This window comes from Moschus berezovskii, chromosome 14 (assembly GCF_049115385.1).
Source record: "Moschus berezovskii isolate FMDL1 chromosome 14, NW_MosBer_1.0, whole genome shotgun sequence".
Lineage (NCBI taxonomy): Eukaryota > Metazoa > Chordata > Mammalia > Artiodactyla > Moschidae > Moschus > Moschus berezovskii.
Window position 1 is genome coordinate 65,983,682 of NC_142473.1, and position 26,041 is coordinate 66,009,722.

Consider the following 26,041-nt stretch of genomic DNA (forward strand, 5'->3'; position numbering starts at 1 on the left):
AGAAAGACATAAAAGGGAGAGAGACGTGCCATCAAGAGAGAATGTTGCAATCTTTAATGGTAGAGCACTCCTGCTCAGATGAAGTGCTTGTGTGAGTGAGGGTTCAGACTTTCATTACTGATTGTTACGGGTGGAACTGTGCCTCCCCACCAAAAATCCACATGTCAAAGTCCTAAACCTCAGCATCTCAGGATGTGCTCTTATTTGGAAATAAGGTCGTTTCAGACGTAATTAAAGAAGATGAGGCCCCCTAATCCAATATGACTGGGGACTTTTGGACACAGGCACATGGGGACAATGTCATGTGAAGAGGCAGAGATTGGGATGATGATTCGACAAGCCAGGGAACACCAGACTGTCTGCAAATCACCAGAGCCCAGAGCAGAGGCAGGGGACAAATCCTTCCCTCACACCTTTCAGAGGAGCCAATCCTCCTGACACCTGGAAGTCAGAATTCTGACCCCACAACTGTGGGAAAAGAAATTTCTGCTGTTTAAGCCACCAGCCTATGGTGCTAGCCCTAGCATCTAATACACAGATGACTACAGCCATTGGGGCAGGGAAATGAGATACCCTAGTGGGCTTATCATGTCCTGATAAGCCACTGAGGCTCCTCTCCTATGAGCAAGGCAGTGCCCCCCACTCCCTCAGGTTGGGTGTCCAAATGTAGCTCGTTATGCCTAACTCAGCTGTCATCAGGGACATTTTCTAAGCAGGCAGTGGCTAAACCATAAAATTATTCTTGGAGAGTCGGACATGACTGAGCGACTGAACTGAACTGAACTGAAAGGCATCCAGTGAAGTTATCAAACCCAGTTTTTAGAATTGCCAATAACCATTCCTGAAATTTCTACAGGCTATGTGATTAGACAGATCTGAGTACAAATATCAGCTCTTCCCCTGACCAACTGAGGCCTTTGGCAAGTTATTTCACCTTCTCAGGAGCTCAGCTTCCCCATTCTTAAAATGTAGAAGCAGGAAAAAACCACCTATTTCCAAGGGTGGTCATGAAAGCGACAACAACAGTATGAAAGTCCAGCAGGGTGCCTGGCCATGTGCATACACTCTGACAGCGTTAGTTTCCTTCCACGTCCATGTTTATAACTGATCTTATTTGATGCTTATACCAATGGGCTTGCCCAACAGTGCAGGAGGCAAGATTCCACTCAGGTCTTGACACCAAGATCTTTTCCTGGAAGGAACCACCTCTGGTCCTTGGTCATCCCTAAGCTGTGTTGTGGCCTCCCTCTGTCACTCTGGTGAAATCTGGGTTGGAATTCTGTGGGTGAAGAGAATCTGGATGCAGGTCCTAGTAAACACCTGTAAATAGACTACCAAGCAGACAGATAGGCTCCCTTGGTCAGCTGGAATAATGGCTGTCACAACACTTGTTGCCCAATCTCATCTAGCGACTGAATCAGAATCAGACTTTTAAAGCTGAGTGGGACTTTAGAGATGGAAGAGTCGACTTTCCTTATTTTACGGAAGAGGAAGCAGCAGCTCCAATGGGCCCAGCTGGCATCAAGTTGAATGGACTTATGAACAGCAGTTTATGTTCCTTCCATTCTATGGTATCCCCTCCTCACAGAGTCAGCCCAGAAATAGAAGAACCAGGATAGATCCAAAGATATGTAAAATATTCTCAGAATAAACCTTTGCCTGAAGAGAAATGTGGCTTTCGTGGAATTGAGGCCCTTCCTAGCTCTATGATGCTTAGACCAAGCCAAAGTGAAAGTGAACTTCAAAACAGAGCTGGGGCTGCAGTTCATTCCCAAAAGGGACAGTCAGTCTGCTCTCTGGTGGGGGGTGAAGCTTGCTTATCTCAGCCCTGAGCATCTAACAGCTCCTGGAGGAGCTCACCTCAGCAGTGGCAGAGTAGGCCGAGGGGCCGGGGAGTACTGATTCTTGTTTGGAAAATCTCCTGAATTGGCTGACTCCCATTTACATGCTGTTTCTGGCAACAGAGATCAATCTGGGTCACCTCTCTGCCACTGAGTAAGTATGCTGAAAATTATGACTATTTCAGACAAATGTTTAACTATTCACAGATTATCTGTGACACCACAGGCCAAAGTCACAACAGCCTAACCTGGGAGTGGGTTTACTTTACCTTGTGATTTATGGAATGAGAATTCTGGGCGCTCTGTGGGACTAATTTAATACGAAACATTCAGATGCCTGTCTTATAATGCCATTCATCTTTCCTTAGCCTGCCTGCACCAGGGGGCATGTGGTTCAGAGAGCAGGCTCTCCCTTCTCAGCCACAAATCATCACACTTGTGCAAGGGGGTGACATGTCTTCTCTCCCAAGCTGGGCTGCCTGCAGCCGAGTCAGGCAGGCAGTTAAGGGTCCATCTGAGCGATAATGGGAGAAGAGTGTTTTCCATTCTAGTGGGCCTTAGGAGTGTTTTGAAAGTTACAGTGGGCAAACAAGGGAACATAATCAACGTTGCTTAGGTTTCCCTTGTTAAAAAAAGAAATATAATCAGCCTATACTGTCTCATCAGGTACAAGACTCATTTTATAAGAAAGCTATGTGATATATTCTGTAGGTGGATGTGATGTGTGTCTTTTCTCAGATTGCTATAACAAAGTGGTGGTGGTCGTGATTTAGTCGTCAAGTCATGCCCAACTCTTACAACCCTGTGGACTGAAGCCCACCGGGTTCCTTTGTCCATAGGCTTTCCCAGACAAGAATACTGGAGTGGGTTGCCATTTCCTTCTCCAGGGGATCTTCCCAACCCAGGGATTGAACCCAGGTTTCCTGCATTGCAGGCAGTATTTTTACTGGCTGAGGCACCAGGGAAGCCCTATAACAATGTTCCATAGGCTTATAAACAACAGAAATTTATTTCTCACAGGTCTGGACCCTGGAAGTCAGAGATCAGAGTGCCAGTGTGGCTGCATTATGGTGAGAGCTGGCTTCTGTGCTGACTTCTCATTGTATCCTCACAAGGCAGACAGCAGAGCAAAGAAGGAAGCTCTCTCATGACTCTCATAAAGGCACTAATTCTATGCCTAAGGGCTCCATCCTTATGATCTCACCTATTTTTAATTACCTCCCGAAGATCCCATCATATTGGAGCATAGGGTTTCAACATACAAATATGGAGTGAGGGACACAGATATTCAGTCCATAACAATGCATGTGAGGAGAAGAAAGTTCTACAAGCAAATCAAACTCTGATTCAATGCTTCTACTAAAAAGCAGGTACTTTTTTTAACCAACCAGTTATCTTAAACCTTACATTCATTCAACAAACATCCCTTAATGCCTACCATATTGCAGGAGGAAACAGACAGAACAGGCTCCATCTTAAAAACAGGACTCCACCTTGGGCCGGACTGTGGACTTTGAGCTATATGCCCAGTATCTATGGAAACAACACACCAACTGGAAAACCAGGCTCCCTGGATGGAAGAGCACCAGGGCTCATACCTAGACTCTCCGTCGCCTGAAAGAATACCCTAATTATCTGTGTAACCGAATAGAATCATAAATTCTATTTTGCTTATTGGGATATGAACTTCTCTGGTGGCTCAGACAGTAAAGTGTCTGCCTACAATGTGGAAGACCCGGTTTCAATCCCTGGGTGGGGAAGATCCCCTGGAGAAGGAAATGACAACCCATTCCAGTATTCTTGCCTGGAAAATCCCATGGACGGAGGAGCCTGGTGGGCTACAGTCCATGGGGTCTCAAAGAGTCGGACATAACTGAGTGACTTAACTTTCACACTTTTCTATTATAAACTCTGGGGCAGAGGCTATGTTCTTCTCTTGTAATTCCAGCACCCAGCATGGTGTCTGACACAGGCCTATTGATAACTGTCCACTGTTAATTAACTACCTAGGTTTAAGGTATATGAATCACAGGTTAACTTTGACTGTATCTTTTCCTTTGTTCAGACTAGTTTCAGGGAATTTGGGGAGGTGGGTTTGGGCACATACACTTAGGGTATATAAGGTTTTCACAAAAACTGGTCGGGGTCCTTGGCAAGAGGAGACTCTGCCTTGGGCCCGCCGGTATAATAAACTGCACTCCACTATCTGCATTGTCCTGAGTGAGTTTGTTTCCCCGAACTCGTGGCTACAACAGTATGATATGGAATATTCAGTCACTGGAAATACAGATGTGAACAAGCTGGCCTTTCATTCAAGGAGTTTACCGACCAGTGGAAGAAAGGCTATGTCAACAGTAATAAGTGCTACAGTTGAGGTGAGCAAAGAGGGAGCACACGGACGGCAGTTCCCAACAGAACTGGGTGTAAGGAGGGTCAGGGACTTTTCCCCAGAAAGCTGTAGGAGGAGAATATGTACAAATAACACACGATCTGAGGGAACCAAGGGCACTTTTAGGATGAGTGTAATACAATCCTCTGTGAACAAAGGAGTGACACAAGTCTTCCCAAGGGCATGGGAGGAGTGCAGTCTACATTTAGATGACAGTCCAGGGCCACTGGAAGTTTTTAAGCAAGACAGTAACATGATTTGATTTTCATTCCAGAAATATCATTTTGGCTACTACTTGGATAAAGAATTGGAGAGGAGTGAGGCTGGGGTTACACCATGACTAGTTAGAAAAACCACCAGAATTGTCCATGGAAGCAATGGCAGTGGTTTAAGTGTAAGTAAACAACTTTGAAGCACTTAAAAATCCCATAGACACATCCCATTTTTCTCATAAAAGCAGTTGCAAGTTGTTGAATGAAAACTGACTTTTGTTGTCATGTCCAGAATGAGACAGAGGACGGGGCTGCGGTGTGCTGCTCACGCTGGCTTGCGCACTGTGCCCCACTGCTACTGAGAAAGCCTCCCTAGGATGCCTCTTAAACACACAGCTTTAGTTCAATACATCATTGTGGCCCATATCAACTTTTTCATGGGAACTGGGCAATATCTAACAGGGAATACCACTCCTTGGGTGTCCTGGAATGTTACAAGGATTGGCAACTCAAACACAGTTGATGACAGTCAAGTTCAGTGAGTAGAACTCATATTTCAGCATTGAGAAAGTTGACAGCCAGGCTGACCTTGCAGAGTGGAGAGAGAAGGAGATATGATAACAAAAATCAAAATCCACAATGGAATCCAGCCTATCAAAATGACTGCATTAAACAAGAGGCAAGGAAAAGTCTGATTTAAAAAAAAAAAAGGTGTTTGACTTTCTGAATTGATTTGGGAAAATTCCCTAGGTGACACAGTGTCTTAAGTTTTGCCAGGATGTCTCTGCAAGATCCACTTCCTCAGACAGACTTGCTTATATTCAAAAGTATAACTTAAGAGTTCATCCTGATATTGTAAGCAAAGTCACAGATTCCATCTTCAAGGCCATGTTGCTTGTATAGCAAAGACCACCAATGTTACACCATCAAAGTCAAATTTGAGGATGCACCCAAGGATAAGCTTCTTATTGACTGAAGAGGAATAGAGTCAGCCCAGCTGATACCATGCTAATTTCATCCCTCAGTGGTGAAGGGAGAAAAGAATCATAACAAGAGCAGAATTATGGATTTTATACTGAAAATGCCATGGAGCCCCAAATGCCAGCCAGGACCACAGCTTCCTGAGGAAGGATCAGCCCACACCACCATTGCCTACACAGGCAAGCTGTGCTTTGTATCATGGGATCCCTGACATCCTAATCTAACGGCATGAGTAAAAGGCAGCTACTGGCTGGCCTCCAACCATTCAGTCTTCCATCAGGAGACACAAAGAAAGTAATTCAGAGGGTAGAGTGGCCCTAGAGCCAAAAGAAATACAAAAGGAAGGCAGGAAACAGAAGCTGTGAGGCAGCAGAAGCCCTGAGAGAGGATAAGTGAGCATCTTAGCCTAGAGCAGGAGAGCTCATGGAGAAGAAGGAAATCCATTGACCAAGAAGGACAGATGCCACTGAGCTTGTAGCAGTAGAAGTGTTCTCATTCTGAAGATGTAGTTAAAATTCTTTGAATCCATTATTGGAAAAAAATATATTGCTCTATAGAATACACTATTTAGGACAACTTTAGCTATTATAGCACATAAAATCCCAAGTAAATACATTTCATTGACTTAATAAAATTTCACTGACTTAAAAAAAAAGTACAGAGGAAAGCAGAAGTGAGGAAGAGGAATGGTAGACTACTAGGTGTCCATTTGGACGGAGTCAGGCTGTGTATCTGGGAGAGAGACCACCAGGAAGCCTATGTGCTGGGCTCTCCCATGCTCTCCCATTTCTTTGTTAATCTTCCTAACAAACCTCCACCTTCGGAGGTAAATTGAGTGTGTCTCTAACGTGTAACCTGAGCAAGCTTAATTTAACATACAATGTCTAGTGCAGCTTTCATGTTATTAATAGTTCCCTTTAACCACTGCACTTAAAATAGAAAAACCCAGACTCGTTAGCATGACCTACAAGGCCCTCCACAATCTGGGCTGGTGCCCACCCCTCCCACCTCAACTCAAGCTTGTCACCCCAACATCCCAGCCTATTCACTCTTCAAGTAGTCACCCACCTACTTCACTCACCTTTACATGCCCAGTAACCCAGACAGTATCTGGAGGTAGAAACATGAATTAGGTCTTCGAAAAGCTTATTTTCTTTACAGCTTCTGTCTTCTAAGGAAAGTATCTCCCAACCTATATGGATTTCATTTATGGGACAAGAGAACTACTCTGAAAATTAATTTTTCTGAGAGCCCTTGTTATTGAACTGAAATAATATCCCATGGAATTATACACTATTAGATGAGCCAGCCAGGGATGTGGGCGGCTCAGGCTTCTGTATTAATTAAACCTAGAGAAAACATAGAAGAGAGAGGTTCAGCCTTCCCCATAGTAAGCAGCTCCTTCACTGGAGAAAGGGTTGTATGTGCTTAGTTGCTTAGTCATGTCGGGACTCTTTGCCACCCTATGGACTGTAGTCCACCAAGCTCCTGTGTCTATGGGATTTTCTAGGAAAGAATACTGGAGTGGTTTGCCATTCCCTTCTCCAGGGGATCTTCCCCACCTGGGGATCGAACCCACATCTCCTGCATCTCCGGCATTGCAGGCAGATTCTTTATCTGCTGGGATAAAGCGTTACTTTGGTAAATAAGACCCCTGTCCCTGTTCCACGGCTCTCTCGGTTTGTACATACAAAAATGCATAAGAAAACCCCAGGAAGCTGGATATTTCCCCACCTTCAGAATTACTCTGCTCCTTGATTCATGTACCATAGCCCTGATATTATTTCTGTGGCCGTTAAAATAGCAGATGTTATCAGCACTGACGGCGGCTTACTTAACATGGGAAGCTTCAGCATCTCAAATTCCCTTGTGTTTCCTCCAGTGTCTGCGTCCTGGTTACCATTTTTGGGTGGTTAGTTTCCAACTCCATTCTTTCTCAAGGAAACAGTGAGGTGTAGACATGAGAGCATTAGACTCAAACCCCCACACAGGCAGTAATTGCTTCTTTGCCTTCATAGCCCCTGAACACCAAGGTAAAAGGGTCCACAGTGGTCTCAGAATTGGTGCTTAGTGCTCGAGCCATGCCCAGCTGACAAGCACAGAACCCTGGCCGAGTTTGCACACGTGTGGTCAGCAACCACCCTCTGTGACTGGGGCTTGCTACCTGCAGACTCTTTGCCCCACTTCAGGGGTACAGAAGAAAAATTTCCGCCATTGAGCCTGGGACTCTGTATTTTATCAAGCTCCCCAGGCAACGCAAGCACAGGAAACTCTGAGAATCACATTAAGGAAGCATCCCTTGCTGATCCACAAATTGCTCCAGGGAGAGTTATTGTTAAAATGAAAGACAGGATTTAAAGGCCCTTAGAAGAGAAAAGCGGAGAAGGCAATGGCAAGCCACTCCAGTACTCTTGCCTAAAAAATCCCATGGATGGGGGAGCCTGGTAGGCTGCAGTCTGTGGGGTCACTATGGGTTGGACACGACTGAGAGACTTCACTTTCACTTTTCACTTTCACACATTGGAGAAGGAAATGGCAACCCACTCCAGTGTTCTTGCCTGGAGAATCCCAGGGACGGGGGAGCCTGGTGGGCTTACATCTATGGGGTCACACAGAGTCGGACACGACTGAAGTGACTTAGCAGCAGCAGCAGCAGCAGCAGAAGATAAAAGAGGCTTCCCGTGGCTCAGATGGTAAAGAATCTGCCTGCAATGCAGGAGACCCAGTTCTATCCCTGGGTCAGGAAGATCCCCTGGAGTAGGAAATGACAACCCACTCCAGTATTCTTGCCCAGAGAATTCCATGGACAGAGGAGCCTGGCAGGCTACAATCCACGAATTGCAAAAAATTGAACATGATTGAACGACTAAGACACACACAGAAGAGAAAAAGTAAGGAAAATTGAGGAAAGAAGACCGAAAGGCAAGGGGAGAAGAACTGGAAGGAAGCAGGGAGAGTGGTAGAGATGAAAACAGAGAATCAAATCTTAAGCTTTGGGGGTACTAATCCTAGCAGTTCTGTAAGGCTCCCACCTCTCCTCCATTCCTTTCTGGCAGAGTCTGCAGGGTAATTTAAGGAGAACTGCTGGTGGTGGCATCTAGACATTGACCCCTCAACTGTTCTAGCTAGGGTCTGCCCAGAGCTGACATTCTTGAACAATCTCTGCTGGGGTGAAAACCCCAAGTTCAAAACTTCTAGGGCTGCTAGAGACAGTGTTCATTGCTCGGTCATGTCCAGCTCTTTGTGACCCCATGGACTATAGCCTGCCAGGCTCCTCTGTCCATGGAATTCTCCACGCAAGAATGCTGGAGTGGGTAGCCATTCCCTTCTCCAGGGGATCTTCCCAGCCCAGGGGTCTAACCCAGGCATCCTGCATTGCAGGCAGATTCTTTACTGTCTGAGCCACCAGGGAAGTCTCGGACTGCTAAGTCAGGACCTAATCGATCCAGTGGTTGACTGAACCATCTATCTACCCCTAAACCAGCACAAGAATGCAGCAGACAATGAATGATAGCACATCCAGTTCAGAATCACCACTGTGCTTGCCATATAAATATAATTTCCTGTCTCTTTCTTCCTCCCTCCCCCAACCCAGTTGCACCCTGGGCATATTCACTTCCTCTCTCCTCATGTATTTCTATTTGCACACACAGCACAGGGTGACAGTCTATTGATAGTGTTTCATGTTACAGACTCACAGAACTAGGAAATACTAGAGCTGGCAGCAGGCAACCACCGAATGTCCGCCATTACTCTACTCTCAGCAGCAGTCACCTGACTGGTCTTTGTTGATCCTGCTTTGCATTTGCTTTTGGCCAAGTAGCCCCAATCCATGCCTTTCACTTAAAATTCTCGCTTATTGCTTTTTGAGAGCAAAACTGCTGCTCTTTCTTCCTGCTAAACCTTGCTTGAGCAGGCGTTGAGATCTGCTCAGAGGCAGGAGGGAACTACAGCTGCTGATTTAATAAAAGCAACTGAGGATCACCACTGGATCCAGATTCCATTTAACTGAGGACATTTACATCTGATTTTGTGAAGATCTAGAACAACATGGACTTGCGTGGCTTGATCACTCCCTTCTAAACGATGTCAGAAAAAAACCTGCTGTTTGGGTGAATTGTAAGTCTCAATAACACTCAGCAGCCCATGTGGCTATTAATCAAGGTTAGCTCACAAATGATGCTGCCACTGGCCACAATTTCTAAGTGATTCTCTTGCAAAAGAGAACGGATGTATTTTTACCTTTTTGTTGTGGTTTGATTGTTTGTTGCTTTGTTTTCTTGATCCATACAAAAAAAAAATTCAGTTATTATGAACAATCAAGAACAAAATGGAAATTCAGGGTTATCACACCACAAAACTACATCTGGATTTTGAATCACTTCTAATGTGTCCTGTTTTATAAACCTGCCGTAAGTACACAGATAGAACACTTATTTATAAATGGTGCCATAATCTCAAAATGTTTGTCAAGCATTCAGACACGTTGTTTTCAGTTAGTTTGCTTAAAAATATGCAACTTCATCCCAACACTTAGCAGGTAACAAACGCTAGAAGTGGGATAGAAACATCCAGAAAATTCTTTCTCCCAAGGACAAACACAAATGTGGGTAGATGGTTGATTAACATCTGGATCAACTTAAGGGTGTTTGCAAACCAGCAGGAAATAAATTTCAGGAGAACACCACAGACTTGAGAATGGTTGCTTTAGTATTTAATAATAAATGATTTCCAGTTGATAGAAAAATATTGAAATGTGACTTATATATACGAGGCTGATTCAAATTTGATAAGAATGTCCCCAAAGGAAATTACTGGGTTTATTAAAATCCTAGGAGGGTTGAATAGAATTAAAATAGTCTTATCCTATAGTCCTTGCTGGAGTAACCGCCCTCCAGTCCACATGGATGGCGAACATAGAAGGGCAAAAGAGCAAATCGTTGTGTATGCAACTTGAAATTTTGCCTCAATGTGCTCTGCTTTTAGTAGTGTCAGTCCACATGATCCAGGTGATCATAGAAGAAGGTCAATGATAAAGAGCAGGGATGTTCTTAGTCTGAAGTTTAAAATGGCTACGAACTACCAAGATACCCTGTGCAAGCCATCGTGTCACTGCCTTGCTGGTAAAATGTGATGTGTTGATGACTGTTATATTACATCTTAAAATCACATTTACGAGTAATAGAAAAGTTCAGTTAAGAGTTTTGCCTTATGTCTCCTGGTACACTGATACAGTGTTGTGTGATATTACCAATTTTCGCTTCAGACATGTTCACACACAACAGTGAAGACTTCACAAGAATCTGCACATTTGATCCATGGTGAAATCACGCCATTTTCATAGCAAATCAACTTTTCCTTGGCAGCAAAATGATAGGTACTTTTTCACCTAGAGAAATGCCCTTCTTTTAAAGGAATCTGGAAAAAAATAAAACTAGTTCTATGTCTCTGGGGAATGTAATCCAGGTTTTATAAGAAGAGGTCCAGCAGGTAAGAATCCTACTGGCCCACTTTGTGACCGGGAGCATGTTCCCTAACCCTTCTCGTTCAACAAAAGGAAAAGCGAAGTAGGGGCACATGCAATCTTTCTTTCATGTGTATCACAAAGGTGTCCTGGAATGCCTTCACATCTCTAACACCACACAACACACAGAGAAGAGGTCTGCAGAAGGGCAAATTGTTGTGTATGCAACTTGAAATTTTGCCTCAATGTGCTCTGCTTTTAGTAGTGTCAGAGGCAGCAGGAATTTATTCATGCGACCTGACTGATTTGCAAACTGGGAGTAAATGCTAGGCCTTTTGCAGCGATTACCAAGAGCCCCCTTCAGTAGAAATGATCTACTGCCTTCCTGCACCACATTACAGTGGTGGACTGAGGAGTGAGCCCAGCTGAGCCATTTTGTACGCTTCTAGCCAGGCTGCGATTTATACTCAGATGGAGATGCCAAAGGCTTTCAGAGGAAGAAAGAAGAGCATTTCTCTGGAAAATTTTTTACCAGAACTAGAAACCAAACTCTAATGTGTCACTGATAGTTTTCTTAAAAAATAATTCATTCTTCATAGCAGAAAGAAATTAAAAGGTAAGTTATCTTCCTGTAGTATTGTTACATATGATTGCTAAGGCTCTCCCTTGACCCCTTAAGAAAAATCCTCACATGATTTTTTCCTTTAAGTGGTGCATATATCCTTTCCCTAAGTTTCAGTATTCAGGACACAGTCCACGGCTTTTGATTACTGAGCTTACGTCAGAAATGATCCAGCTTCACTCTGTGAGCAACATCTAGCTGTGCTCATGAGGAGTCCTATTACCACAGGCCAAACTGAGGGGAAGTGGGAGGAGGAAAAAGCAATTCATGTGGGGTTTGGTGGCCACCAGCCATTTCATTTTCATTTAGCAAATGTAGGATTTTAACATGGAACCTTGAAAAACAAAGTGGCTGAGCCAGAAAAATGTCGGTTTGACTCAAATTTAGCATTAGGTAGTCAAAGAGTCTTTGTTACTATCAAATTATAGATATATATAATTTATATACATAATATAAAATTATTTTTATACATAGTACATATACTACTTGACCCTACTAAATATAACTATATATACACACATATACACACTACAATTATCAGTCTATTTTATTATCAAATTATATATAAGAATAAAAAAATATTTTGTTGCTGTTGTTTAGTCACTACATCACATCTGATTCTTTGTGACCCCATCACTGTATCCCACCAGGCTCCTCTGTCCATGGGATTTCTCAGGGAGGAATATTAGAATGGGTTGCCATTTTCTTCTCCAGGGAATCTTCCAGACCCAGGAATCAAACCCACGTCTCCTGCACTGAGAGGCAGTTCCTCTACCCCTGAGCCACCAGGGAAGCCCAATGGAAAATGAATAATATAAAATTATTTATATATATATAGTACATATACTACTCTTGATCCTACTAAATTTAAATACATATGTAAATATATATACACACACTACAATTGTCAGTCTATTTTATTATCAAATCATATATAAGAATAAAAAAGTATATATATACAATACATATTATTATTAATAATTGAATATATGCTATTTGATCCCACAAAATTATTTTTCAATAATAGCAAATATTTTCCTTTTTCTTTCTCTGGGAGAAAATACACCTAAGATAGTTTGCTGTCATTGCTTTGTCGAGTTTTGTTGTCTTTCTAAGAACAGATTTGAGGCATCACATGCTACTGTGTGAAGTGGAGAGGGTATATGTTTAAAGGAGGTGGCATAAAATTAAGAACGATGACTAATCATCATATCACATCTGTAAAGTGGAGAGGGTATAACGTTTAAAGGAGATGGCATAAAATTAAGAAGGATGACTAATCATCATATCACATCTGTAAAGTGGAGAGGGTATATGTTTAAAGGAGATGGCATAAAATTAAGAAGGATGACTAATCATCGTATCACATCTGTAAAGTGGAGAGGGTATATGTTTAAAGGAGATGGCATAAAATTAAGAACGATGACTAATCATCATATCACATCTGTAAAGTGGAGAGGGTATAACGTTTAAAGGAGATGGCATAAAATTAAGAACGATGACTAATCATCATATCACATCCTAGCAAACACATAAGTATGTCCACACACCTACCCCAGTGAAACACAGCACAAACTAGGATGGCTCCGCTAGGAACTCAGTGTGTGAAGGTACCAGGGAATGCAGCTTTGCGGATGGCAATAGCACGATGTCTGTGGCTTGAGGGCCCTGCTGCCTGCAGATTCGGGCATAATTTGCTCTGATCTCCACCAGTTGCTTTAACTCTGTTAAAAAAATTATTTTGAGAGACAAGTCAATGTATTTATAGCAAATAATTAAAAGTTCAGGATGATGAAAAACTCGAAGATCCTTCAGAAATGCTTGACTCCCATGCCGAACTCTCTCATTACACACTTGACTTGCTTATCACATCAGATATGTGTTAACATTCTTTGGATTTCTACAGAATGGCAGTTGCTGGAGAGGGCTTCCTTCCAAGCTTTTTATAAAGCCTGAATTGGAAGCTAACCTAGGAGTGGTCTAAAAATTGAACCCACTGAAAAGATGGTAAACACAGCATTGAGAACTGTGTTCAGAGTTGAAGACAAATGGCATAAAGCACTCTTTTAATTTTGTTAGGGGTTTGTGTGAAAGACACCATTCTAACAGTGTCTGATTTGTTTTGCCAAAACAAATCCATTTTTCAAAGACCAAATGTGATTCTTTGGTGACTTTCACATGCTGAATGAATGTTTTTACATTATAGTACATAAAATAAGTTCTTATTAGGCGTTTAGTTTTGAAAAGTCCCAAGCTGCCTTATTTTCTACTACATACTAAAGTCAGTAGGTCACAGAAAAATTATGAACAGAATGATTCATCAAATGTCCCTTCACAAGAGTATATATATATATATATATATATGTATATATATGCTAGTAGCATTTCTCTCTCCTTTTTAAAGCATTCTGAGTGTTTAGATTTCTACCAAATGATTATTTCTCATTTAATTATTTCAGGAAAAGCAATAAAATGGCAGTTCATATAATAAAATAACTTTCTAATAGCAACTAAGTTAGACTCTCCGCTATCAGTCAAATTTTCTAGAACATATATCACCCACTGAAAAGATCTTAGACAATTGGGGGAAACCACTACCACTTTCACTGTTAAAGGAATATGAGGACCCATTTTAAGAGGAGAATAAACAGCTCTTTCACATCATAGTAATCGATGTGGTTAAAGAATTGAAAACGCAAAAATGAATGTCTATAACCTTGTCAAAGGTCTACAGAGCTAACAAGGAAGATAATGGTAGGAAGACTAATGTTTGCATTTTCAATTTTCTCTTTTCTTTTTGCAGTTTTTATGGGTAACAAGCTTGTTTCTGGGAAGGCAGCCTACATTTCTCTCTGTGTTTTGGATACCTCTCTGGCTAGGTGCCTGTTATTTATCTGAAAGGCCCAGTGAATACAGTGGGGCCAGGAGGGTGAGGTCCAGGCGACAGAAGGTCATCCCAAGAGTACGAAAGATTAAGCATAAATAACGAAAGGACTGGGAAGGTACCCTCTACCACACCACTTGTTTCCTTACTATTCAATTACTTCAAGTGTGTGTTTATATATTTAACTAGATCCAAAACTCTTTCAAGGAAGGAACCCTGGCTTACATTTCTTTTATTGGCTATGGAATACAGAAAGCTGTCAATTAGTACCTCCTGTTAAGAACGACATCACTGGTTCATTCTAAGTAATTCTTCTAAATAATTACATAGTGAGGGTCACCAAGAACTGGGGTGAGGGGTAATGGTGAATGATGCGGACAAACACAAAGAATATAAAGATTAATGCCCTTCTTTGATGCAGGATGGTGCTGGGGGAATCTGTGTGGTATCTTCAGAATAGTGTTAGGCATCCCGATAAACCCTTGTCTTCCTGCATTTTAGTTTTCATTCCCATATTTTTGCCCTTTCTAGGCTAAGTGTAAAGATAGGATTGCAACTGTTTAAAATTTTTTTGGTTTATATACCTTATATATGACATAGTGATAATAATTTTATGGTGACTTTTAAAAGAGATAACCTAACATTAGTTATTTTGAAAATCCCAGGTAATTCATTTCTAATTTTTTTCCCCCCACATCATGTGGCATGTGAGATCCTAGTTCCCTGGACCAAGGATTGAACCTATGCCCTCTGCAGTGGAAGCACAGAGTCTTACCCACTGAACTGCTATGGATGTCCCCTGAATCTTCTGATTTCTTTTCAAATGTTATCAATGTTTTTCAGGATATCCTGAAAATTCTGTCTTTGTTAATGTAGACCTACCCCAGAAAGGGGTTTTAAATTCCTCAGGATAAGTGGGATGAAAGACAAGAATTGGTTTAATACCAAATATTATGTTCTCTTCCATTTCTAACATTTATCAAAAAATTATTGAAAGATAGACAAGATAATAAACAAGCATATATTTACTTATTCGTAAACAAAATAAATATATAAAGCGTATATTTGTTTTTTAAAGAAACATTAAGTTTTAAATAACTTGCAAAGTAGGAAATCAAGGATGCCTCACTTTCCTCAGGGTTCACGCTAAAAAATGAATACCTTCAAAGGAGGCCTTTTAGAATTTCTACAACTAAAGCCCCTTGGGTAAAACTCAAGACTAACAGAACTTTCGTTGAATGCTTTAGATCAAACAGTGTCAACAGTGAGCTGCCAGCAAATAAATACATGGAGTTTAACTTTAGTAATATGGCATACAAAAGTGTGGAGTAGGGTAGTCATTAAAAATCATCATGATGGGATATAAAATTCAGTTTAAAAAAAAAAAAAGCTCTTTGAAGAAACAAGTGAATGCTTTAATTCTTCAAAAACATGATAGAAAAGAAATCATCACTCATACCTTGCTGAGTTCTAAAGCTATGTCCTGTAGACACACAGATGACCATGTCTCGCTCTATGTCATCCCACGAGTGAATTGGCTCTCCGTCAGGGGTGTACAGTGCTCTGGCCGGGTGGGTCAGCTTGAGACGACAGGAGCAGTCATTTAGCAGCTGAAACACAAAGAGACACATGCTGGGTGGGTGTGGGATGTCACAACATGTTTAATTATTAAAGAATCAACTCCTTGAAGAGAACTATTATCATGATATAAGTATTCATTTTATTTATAATTGCTAGAAAGAGGTATACTGTGTAGCAAAAGGAACTCTACTCAATATTCTATATTGACCTATATGGGAAAAGAATCGTAAAAAAGAAACAGTGGATATATGTATGCGTCCTGATTCACTTTGCTGTATACCTGAAACTAACACCACATTGTAAATCAACTATTCTGATAAAAATTTAAAAAGAAAATAAAGAGGTATAGAAGCAGATGAGAAGGGTTTACAAATGTTCACTAATGTGGTTAGACAGTGAGGAACTTCAGTGCTTGTCAGTGGGTTAGTCCTTGTTGTTCTCTTCAGTTCAGTTCAGTCGCTCAGTCGTGTACGACTCTTTGCGACCCCATGGACTGCAGCACGCCAGGCCTCCCTGTCCATCACCAACTCCCGGAGTTTACTCAAACTCATGTCCATTGAGTCGGTGATGCCATCCAACCATCTCATCCTCTGTTGTCCCCTTCCTCTCCTGCCTTCTATCTTTCCCAGCGTCAGGGTCTTTTCCAATGAGTCAGTTCTTTGCATCAGGTGACCAAAGTATTGGAGTTTCAGCTTCAGCATCAGTCCTTCCAATGAACACTCAGGACTGATCTCCTTTAGGATGGGCTGGTTGGATCTCCTTGCAGTCCAAGGGACTCTCAAAAGTCTTCTCCAATACCACAGTTCAAAAGCATCAATTCTTCAGCGATCAGCTTTCTTTATAGTCCAACTCTCACATCCACACATGACTACTGGAAAAACCAAAGCCTTGACTAGATGGACCTTTGCTGGCAAAGTAATGTCTCTGTTTTTTAATGTGCTGTCTAGTTTGGTCATAACTTTCCTTCCAAGGAGTAAGCGTCTTTTAATTTCATGGCTGTAATCACAATCTGCAGTGATGTTGAAGCCCAGAAAAATAAAGTCTGCCACTGTTTCCATTGTTTCCCCATCTATTTGCCATGAAGTGATGGGACCAGATGCCATGATCTTAGTTTTCTGAATGTTAAGCTTTAAGCCAACTTTTTCACTCTCCTCTTATACTTTCATCAAGAGGGTCTTTAGTTCTTCTTCACTTTCTGCCATAAGGGTGGTGTCATCTGCATATCTAAGACTATTGATATTTCTCCCAGCAATCTCAATTACAGCTTTTGCTTCATCCAGCCCAGTGTTTCTCATGATGCACTCTGTATATAAATTACATTATTCCTTATTTTCCCATATAGAAGAGACTCCTTGCTGTTTAAGAAATGGCTCAGTGTGAAAAACCTTGACTTGAGGAATCTAAATTGTCAGAATAGCTCAATTTTATTTTTTTCCCCCAATGGGCAAAGCACTAGAAGGACGAAAGCACTGACCTGGTTCTGGCCTCTGTCTGACCTCAGACAAGTCAAGCAATGTGCCTACAAAAGAGTCTCTTCAACTATAAAATCAAAGTTTTGGTCTAAAACCTCTTGGATTCTATGATTCTATTATCATCATTCTATTATCATTTTTTCTTTTTAATTGGTAAATTAAAAAGCTATCTGTTACAGCCTTTTTTTTACAGCCAATTTCTTTTTACAGCCAATTTCTTTCAGTTTTCCTTGAAACAGTAAAAAAAACACATGTACAGATTCAAAGTGTCAACAGTTTTAAAGAAGATCACCTGACCTGTTGTCAGACCCCTAAGGATGGTTCCATTAGTGTGAATAAGACTTTAAGACAGAACATATAAGCAAGCAGGAGGAAGGTAAGACATTTCCACACACCTGCCTGTATGACTTTTACCTATCATCCAGGCTGGACAGTAGCTCTCCCAAAATGAGAGAGCCAGGTACACATGAGCTCCAGTTTCCTAATACTTCTTTTTATTCATCAAATTAGGGGCTACAATTCACAGCAATTGAGTTGTAGAACTGGGCAACTTATGGCATGTTGCATCTGGAAAATGGTTCAGAAATATGAAGGAAGACAAGAGAGTGATGAGATAATGCAATTCAGAGACTGAATTTTTCACCCAGTATTTTGAGCAAGGGATGGATGCACTGAATTGAGCAGTAACAGAAATTATCCCAGAATACATTCCCATCTGTAGAGGGGGTAGTCAGACAGGAGCAGTGGGAGAACAGACTTAAATGCAGTCCTACACCCCTTGCTGAATAATAGCCAGTCAGCAGCAATTTGATTCTGATTCAGGATCTACAAGAGGATCCTACAGCTCCCAAGTCAAAATTTAGGGGAACAAAAGAGAACTACTGTCTCCTGTCAATAGAGATCTCCTTGTACAAGGAGATATAAATAGAAAAATGAAACTCAGCAATAAGAGGATTGTGAAAATATTCTACAACATAAACAGTATCTAGACACAAGGTGTGGAGAAGGAAATGGCAACCCACTCCAGTGTTCTTGCCTGGAGAATCCCAGGGACGGGGGAGCCTGGTGGGCTGCCGTCTATGGGGTCACACAGAGTCGGACACGACTGAAGTGACTTAGCAGCAGCAGCAGCAGACACAAGGTGAAGAGGTTTTTTAAAAAGATTTAGAGCACAAATACATTTTAGAGTACCTGTATTGTGCTCCCCCAAATTTTAATACAATACAACTAACACACACACACACACAGAACTGAGATGACAACAGCTTAAAGGAAAGGAGCATTGCTGAGATACAGGCAGAGATACGGTGGTGATGGAGATGATCATAATAATAATAGCAGTTTAAATTTACTGGCGCACTTCTATGGGCTAGAAACTTATTTAAAAGTTTCTACAGATAATCTAATTTTATTTTGTGGGAATAATTATTATCCTCTTTTTCTTGGTGAGAAAAATGGACAACAGAAAGGCTAAATATCATAACCAAGGTCACACAGCTGGTAAGAGAAAAAACAGAGTTTTAAATTGATATGAATGGAGAGCTGAATGGGAGGCAATGGAAGGAAAGATTCAGTAGTAGAATTAAACTCTGTCTTAAAAGCAGAAAAAAGCAGACTGAATATTATAGAAAATCAAGTTGTATTAGAGAGGACTAAGTTGAGAAAATCTCCTAGGACATAAAGGAAGAGTAAGACAAAATTTATGAGAGAAAAGTTAAACATTTGTCGCATCAGGACATCAGATATTAAACCTATACAATATAGGTATTAGTGGAGAAGTATTCAGAATATATTAAACTTAAGGAATTATAAAAAAAAGAAAAACAGAAGAAAATCCTCTTTTTTCAAACATGTCTTCATATCAAATAGGTTAACCCAAGATATAGCAAAGTTAATGAAAAAATGACTCACATTTAACTTTAATTGGGTTAAAAGTATGAATTTCAGACAAGGGGGGAAAATTCAGTTATCTTTAGACATGTTTTCTGCAACAATGACTACTAAAGAAAATAGAGAAGAATCTATGAACCTTTTAGGGGAAAAGGTTTCAGTGTAAGAATTCAGTTTCCAGCTAAATTATTACTTTGGTTACAGGAAACAAAAGATATTCTTATATGTAGAAAAACTCAGAAAACATATTGCTCAGATACATTTCAGATTATTAAAAAAAATGAATGAAATTCCTTCACCATGGAAAAGTCATAGTATAAAGTGACTAATATTAAGCAGTAAGATCACTAAAATATGATACAACTGTTATAAAAAATGGTCAGAAAATAAATCAATTTAAAATTTTAAAATAAGTCTTTATAGGGAAAGTAAAAATGTAAAACATGACTAAAAAGGGACATGGGAAAGGAAAAAACAAAAACCAAAGCATTCCAACTTTCTAGCTATTTATGGAGGGAAAAGATCCTGTTTCTTCTTTTTTCCATTGTTAAGAATATTTAAGACCTTCTAGAACTAACACCCAAAAAAGATGTCCTTTTCATTATAGGGGACTGGAATGCAAAATCAGGAAGTCAAGTGATACATGGAGTAACAGGCAAATTTGGCCTTGGAGTATAAAACGAAGCAGTTGAAAGGTTAATAGAATCATGCCAAGAGAACGCACTGGTCATAGCAAACACCCTCTTCCAACAACACAGGAGAACACTCTACACATGGACATCACCAGATGGTCAGTACCAAAAATGACTGATTATATTCTTTCCAGCCAAAGATGGAGAAACTCTACACCGTCAGCAAAAACAAGACCGGGGGCTGACTGTGGTTCAATCATGAACTCCTCATTGCCAAAATCAGACTGAAATTGAAGAAAGTAGGGAAAACCACCAGACCGTTCAGGTATGACCTAAATCAAATCACTTGTGATTATACAGTGGAAGTGACAAATAGATTCAAGGGATTAGATCTGATAGATGGAGTGCCTGAAGAACTATGGACAGAGGTTCATGACATTGTACAAGAGGCAGTGTTCAAGACCATCCCCAAGAAAAAGAAATGCAAAAAGGCAAAATGGTTTTCTGAGGAGGCCTTACGAATAGCTGAGAAAAGAGAAGCTAAAGGCAAAGGAGAAAAGGAAAGATACATCCATTTGAATGCAGAGTTCCAAAGAATAGCAAGGAGAGATAAAAAAGCCTTCCTCAGTGATCAGTGCAAAGAGATAGAGGAAAACAATAGAATGGGAAAGACTAGAGATCTCTTTAAGAAAATTAGAGATATCAAGGGACATTTTGTACAAAGATGGGCACAATTAAGGACAGAAATGGTATGGATCTAACAGAAGCAAAAGATATTAAGAAGAGGTGGCAAGAATACACACAGAAGAACTATACAAAAAAGATCTTCAAGACCCAGATAATCATGATGGTATGATCACTCACCTAGAGCCATCCTGGAATGTGAAGTCCAGTGGGCCTTAGGAAGCAACACTATGAACAAAGCTAGTGGAAGCAATGGAATTCCAGTTGAGCCATTTCAAATCCTAAAAGATGATGCTGTGAAAGTGCTGAACTCAATATGTCAGTAAACTTGGAAAACTCAGCAGTGGCCACAGGACTGGAAAAGGTCAGTTTTCATTCCAATCCCAAAGAAAGGCAATGTCAAAGAATGTTCAAACTACCACACAATTGCACTCATCTCACACACTAGCAAAGTAATGCTCAAAATTCTCCAAGTCAGGCTTTAGCAATATGTGAACCATGAACTTCCAGATGTTCAAGCTGGATTCAGAAAAGACAGAGGAACCAGAGATCAAATTGACAACATCCAATGGATCAATGAAAAAGCAAGAGAGTTCCAGAAAAACATCTACTTCTGCTTTACTGACTATGCCAAAGCCTTTGACTGTGTGGATCACAACACACTGTGGAAAATTCTATAAGAGATGGGGATACCAGACCACCTCACCTACCTCCTGAGAAATCTGTATGCAGGTCAAAAAGCAACAGTTAGAACTGGACATGGAACAACAGACTGGTTCCAAATCAGGAAAGGAGTATGCCAAGGCTGTATATTGTCACCCTGCTTATTTAACTTATATGCAGAGTACACAATGAGAAATGCTGGGCTGGATGAAGCACAAGCTGGAATCAAGATTCCGGGAGAAATATCAATAACCTCAGATATGCAGATGACACCACCCTTATGGCAGAAAGCAAAGAACTAAAGAGCCTCTTGATGAAAGTGAAAGAGGAGAGTGAAAAAGTTGGCTTAAAGTTCAACATTTAGAAAACTAAGATCATGGCATCCGGTCCCATCACTTCATCACAAATAGATGGGGAAATAATGGAAACAGTGAGAGACTATTTTCTTGGACTCCAGAATCACTGTAGATGGTGACTACAGCCATGAAATTAAAAGACGCTTGCTCCTTGGAGGAAAAGTGGACAGCACATTAAAAAGCAGAGACATTACTTTACCAACAAAGGTCCATCTAGTCAAAGCTATAGTTTTTCCAGTAGTCATGTATGGATGTGAGAGTTGGACTATAAAGAAAGTTCAGCGCCAAAACATTGATGCTTTTGAACTGTGGCGTTGAAGAAGACTCTTGAGAGTCCCTTGGACTGCAAGGAGATCCGACCAGTCCATCCTAAAGGAAATCAGTCCTGGGTGTTCATTGGAAGGACTGATGCTGAAGCTGAAACTCCAATACTTTGGCCACCTGATGCAAAGAACTGACTCGTTGGAAAAGACCCTGATGCTGGGAAAGATTGAAGGTGGGAGAAGAAGGGGGTGAGAGAAGATGAGATGGTTTCATGGCATCACCGGCTCAATGGACATAAGTTTGAATAAACTCCAGGAGTTGGTGATGGACAGGGAAGCCTGACTTACTGCAGTCCATTGGGCCTCAAAGAGTCAGACATGAGTGAGCGACTGAACTGAACTAAAGGATATTTATTTTTACTACTATTTTTGTTGTTGTTGAGTCATTCAGTCATGTCCAACTCTTTGCAACTACTTGGACTGAAGCATACCATGCTTCCTTGTCCTTCATTATCTCCCAGAGTCTGTTCAAACTGATGTCCATTGAGTCAATGATGCCATCCTACCGGCTCATCCTCTGTTGCCTGTTCCTCCTCCTGCCCTCAATCTTTCCCAGCATCAGGAACTCTCAATAGTCTTCACCAGCACCAGAGTTCTAAAGCAGTAATTCTTCGGGACTCAGCCTCCTTTATGGTCCAACTCTCACGTCCGTACATGACTACTTGAAAAACCACAGCTTTGACTCTATGGACCTTCATCAGCAAAATGATATCTCTGCTTTTTAAATACACTGTCAAGGTCTGTCATAGCTTTTCTTCCAAGAAGCAAGCATCTTTTAATTAATCAATACAATAAAACAAAATCAAAAGAAATAGTTCTTCTGAAAGAATAGGTAAAATCATTACCATATGAACTTAATATGATATCATTCTTAGAAAATTTACGTAAATGGATGAGAAATTAACAAAAAGAATGCTTAATAAAGTTGTCAAGCACAAAATAAATTATAAAGCATTGATTGTTTTTTGTTGCTGTTCACCAAAGATATGTATTAAGAAATACAGTGGGGGAAGTTCATTCCAACATCAAAGCTACTCAGAGTGACAATTAACTTAAAATGTTAGGCCCTTATAAAAATTTTAAAATTTTATTGAAGGACAAAAATATTTATATATATAAAACAATGTCACAGAAATCAATCTGGCTGCAAAGACTGAATACTCTAAAAGGTGTCAATTCCTATGAAAGTAATTAATAGCCTAACACAGCTATAGTCAAAACTTCTGCAGGATGATTTTAGGGTGCTGAAGTGCAATTACAAAATTCAACTATAAAAATCAACAGGGCTTCCCTGGTGGCTCAGTGGTAAAGAATCTGCCGCCAATGCAGGAGAAATGGATTCAGTCCCTACTCCGGGAAGGTTTCCCATTATATGGAGCAACTAAACCCATGTTTTGAGCCTGTGCTCTAGAGACCAGGAAACTGTTACAATTGAAGCCTACATGCACTAGAGCCCATGCTCTGCCACAAGCCACCTCAATGAGAAGGTCACGAACCTTAACTAGAGAGTAGCCCCTACTTGCCACAACTAGAGACAAGCCTGGGCAGCAATAGCCAAAGACTCAGAACAGCCAAAACAAATTAATAGATAAATGAAATTTTAAAAAATATCAACAGGTAAAGATAATTAAGTAAAAACTGAAAAGTACAACAATAGGAAACTCCTATCAAATATTAAAATATATTAAAGCTATAATAATTCCAAAAGTATCAGATAGCTTAAAAGAAGATGCTAATAAGAATTCAATATACATAACTATGAAGTTTGTATTCCAACTCGGTGGGAAGAATAAAAATGATTATTCGGTAAGTAGGGCTGAGATAGTAATTTTAAGCCCAAAATAAAGCAGAGAAAATAGCTTCACTCAAATTTTACACCAGAAAAGTTTTACACAGTTTAAAAAGTAAGAGGGAAACAGACAATTATAAAAATCTTAAAAAAAAAAAAATCAGATGAATCTTTATATGACATGAAAGCGTAAAAGTTGCTCAGTTGTGTCCGACTCTTTGCAACACCATGAACTCTAGCCTACCAGGCTCCTCCATTCATGGAATTCTCCAGGCAAGATACTGGAGTGGGTAGCCATTCCCTTCCACAGGGTTTTCCTGACCCAGGGATCAAACCCAGGTCTCCTACATTGCAGGAGAAGTCTTATATGATACAAGGATAGTAAAATACTATTGGAACTTGAAAAATTAAGAACAAACTTTAAAAATACATTAATTTCTGCATATTAAAAAATCTCTCAGACACCACGGCAAATTGGAAATTTGTCATAATAAATCTGACAAAGTTATGCATAGTAGGCTTATTGCTATAGAAAAAGAAAATTTATATTAGTGTGAAAAATATTCACAGACTACTAATAAATTATAAAAACAAAGCAAAACAAAAATCACTATTACAAGTAATTAAAGACATATAAATTGAAACACGGATTAACATTCTCTCCTGTTAACTTGCAAATACATATTTCTAAGTGACTGCAGTTAGCATTGTTGATTACTCATGTAAACAGCATGTTAGTAGGAACTCTCATTCAAACTTGTGGGAGCATCAGTTGCTGAAATATTCCTAGAAAACAATCTGGTGATAGCTGTTAAAATTCTCCAACACGTCTACATAATTTGACCTAGAAATTTTTCTAAGAATTTATTTGGCAGAGATAATCAGAAATTTTAAAAGGATTTATGTTTAGATATGTTATTTGGATTATGTTTTATGATAGCAAAATTAGAAACAATCTAAATGGCAAACAATAGAAAACTGGATGAGTAAGTAATAATCCAACCATTTGATAGAACATGATGATGCCACTGAAAATAATGTTTTGTTAAAGAATATTAAAGTATGCAGGCAAAAAGTTACAAGAGCTTGTTTGGTGAATAATTACATATTATCAATGTAATCTAACATGATGACAATGGCAAACAAATGTATAAATGTATAGAAACCATGCAAATAGATCTACTAAAATTATAATAATTGTGGTTATTTGTGGGAGCCAGAATTTGCATTTCCTTCTTGGTGCTTTTTCTTTTTCTAATTTTAATGCAAAAATGACTGTATGCTGTTTTACAATTAGAAAATAGAACAATAATCTATTTTCAAATAATCCAAAATTTCATATTAATTACAACAGATTCATATGGTTTCATACAGTTTTGCAGTTTTTCTAAATTTTCCATAGTAATAATAGTCGCTATTTTTGCTCAGGCTGCCAAAACGAATACCACCAGTTCTGGAGGCTGCTAAGTCCAGACCAAGTTGTGGTTTAATATGGTTTCTGGTGAGAGCTCTTCTTGGCTTATAAACAGCTACCTTCTTGTAGTGTTCTCATATGATGGGAGAAGAGAGAGAAATCTCCCTTTCTCTTCTTATAAACCCACACATTGTTTCAGGTTAGGGCTCCACCCTTAAGGTCACTTAACATTAATTATCTCTTCAAAGCCCTGTCTCCAAATACAATCACATTGGAGGTTAGGATTTTAGCATAAGAATTGGAAGTGGGGCAAAAGGGGACCACAATTCAGTCCTGCTGCTGCTGCATCACTTCAGTCGTGTCCGACTCTGTGTGACCCCATAGACAGAAGCCCACCAGGGTCCCCCGTCCCTGGGATTCTCCAGGCAAGAACACTGGAGTGGGTTGCCATTTCCTTCTCCAATGTGTGAAAGTGAAAAGTGAAAGTGAAGTAGCTCAGTCCTGTCCGACCCTTAGCGACCCCATGGACTGCAGCCTACCAGGCTCCTCCATCCATGGGATTTTCTAGGCAAGAGTACTGGAGTGGCTTGCCATTGCCTTCTCCGCAATTCAGTCCTAGCAGCTATTATTATGTATTTTTTTCCCCCGCTCCAAGGCAACCAAAGAGCCCTACAACTGAGTTTCTACCTTGACTGGGAGAAGTGGGGAGCTGTCCTAGAAATATGTAGATAGGTCTCTGGAAGAAATTCCTGCAGCTTGAAAAAACTGATGTTGCTGCTGAGTCGTTTCACTTGTATCCAACTCTGCAATAGATTGTAGCCCAGGAGGTTCCTCTGCCAATGGA

General features: G+C 40.3%; 1 protein-coding gene across 1 annotated transcript in view; it reads right to left on the reverse strand.

Annotated features, from left to right (window-relative positions):
* LOC129554722 (doublecortin domain-containing protein 1) overlaps positions 1-26,041 on the reverse strand; it is a 94,409-nt gene that overhangs the window by 764 nt on the left and 67,604 nt on the right. Inside the window, exons 18-19 of the mRNA XM_055423783.2 lie at positions 15,853-16,003; positions 13,064-13,233 (exon numbers count right to left, since the gene is read on the reverse strand). Coding sequence (XP_055279758.2) covers positions 13,085-13,233; positions 15,853-16,003 — 300 coding nt within the window. The 3' untranslated portion in view covers positions 13,064-13,084. The remainder of the gene's footprint in view (positions 1-13,063; positions 13,234-15,852; positions 16,004-26,041) is intronic.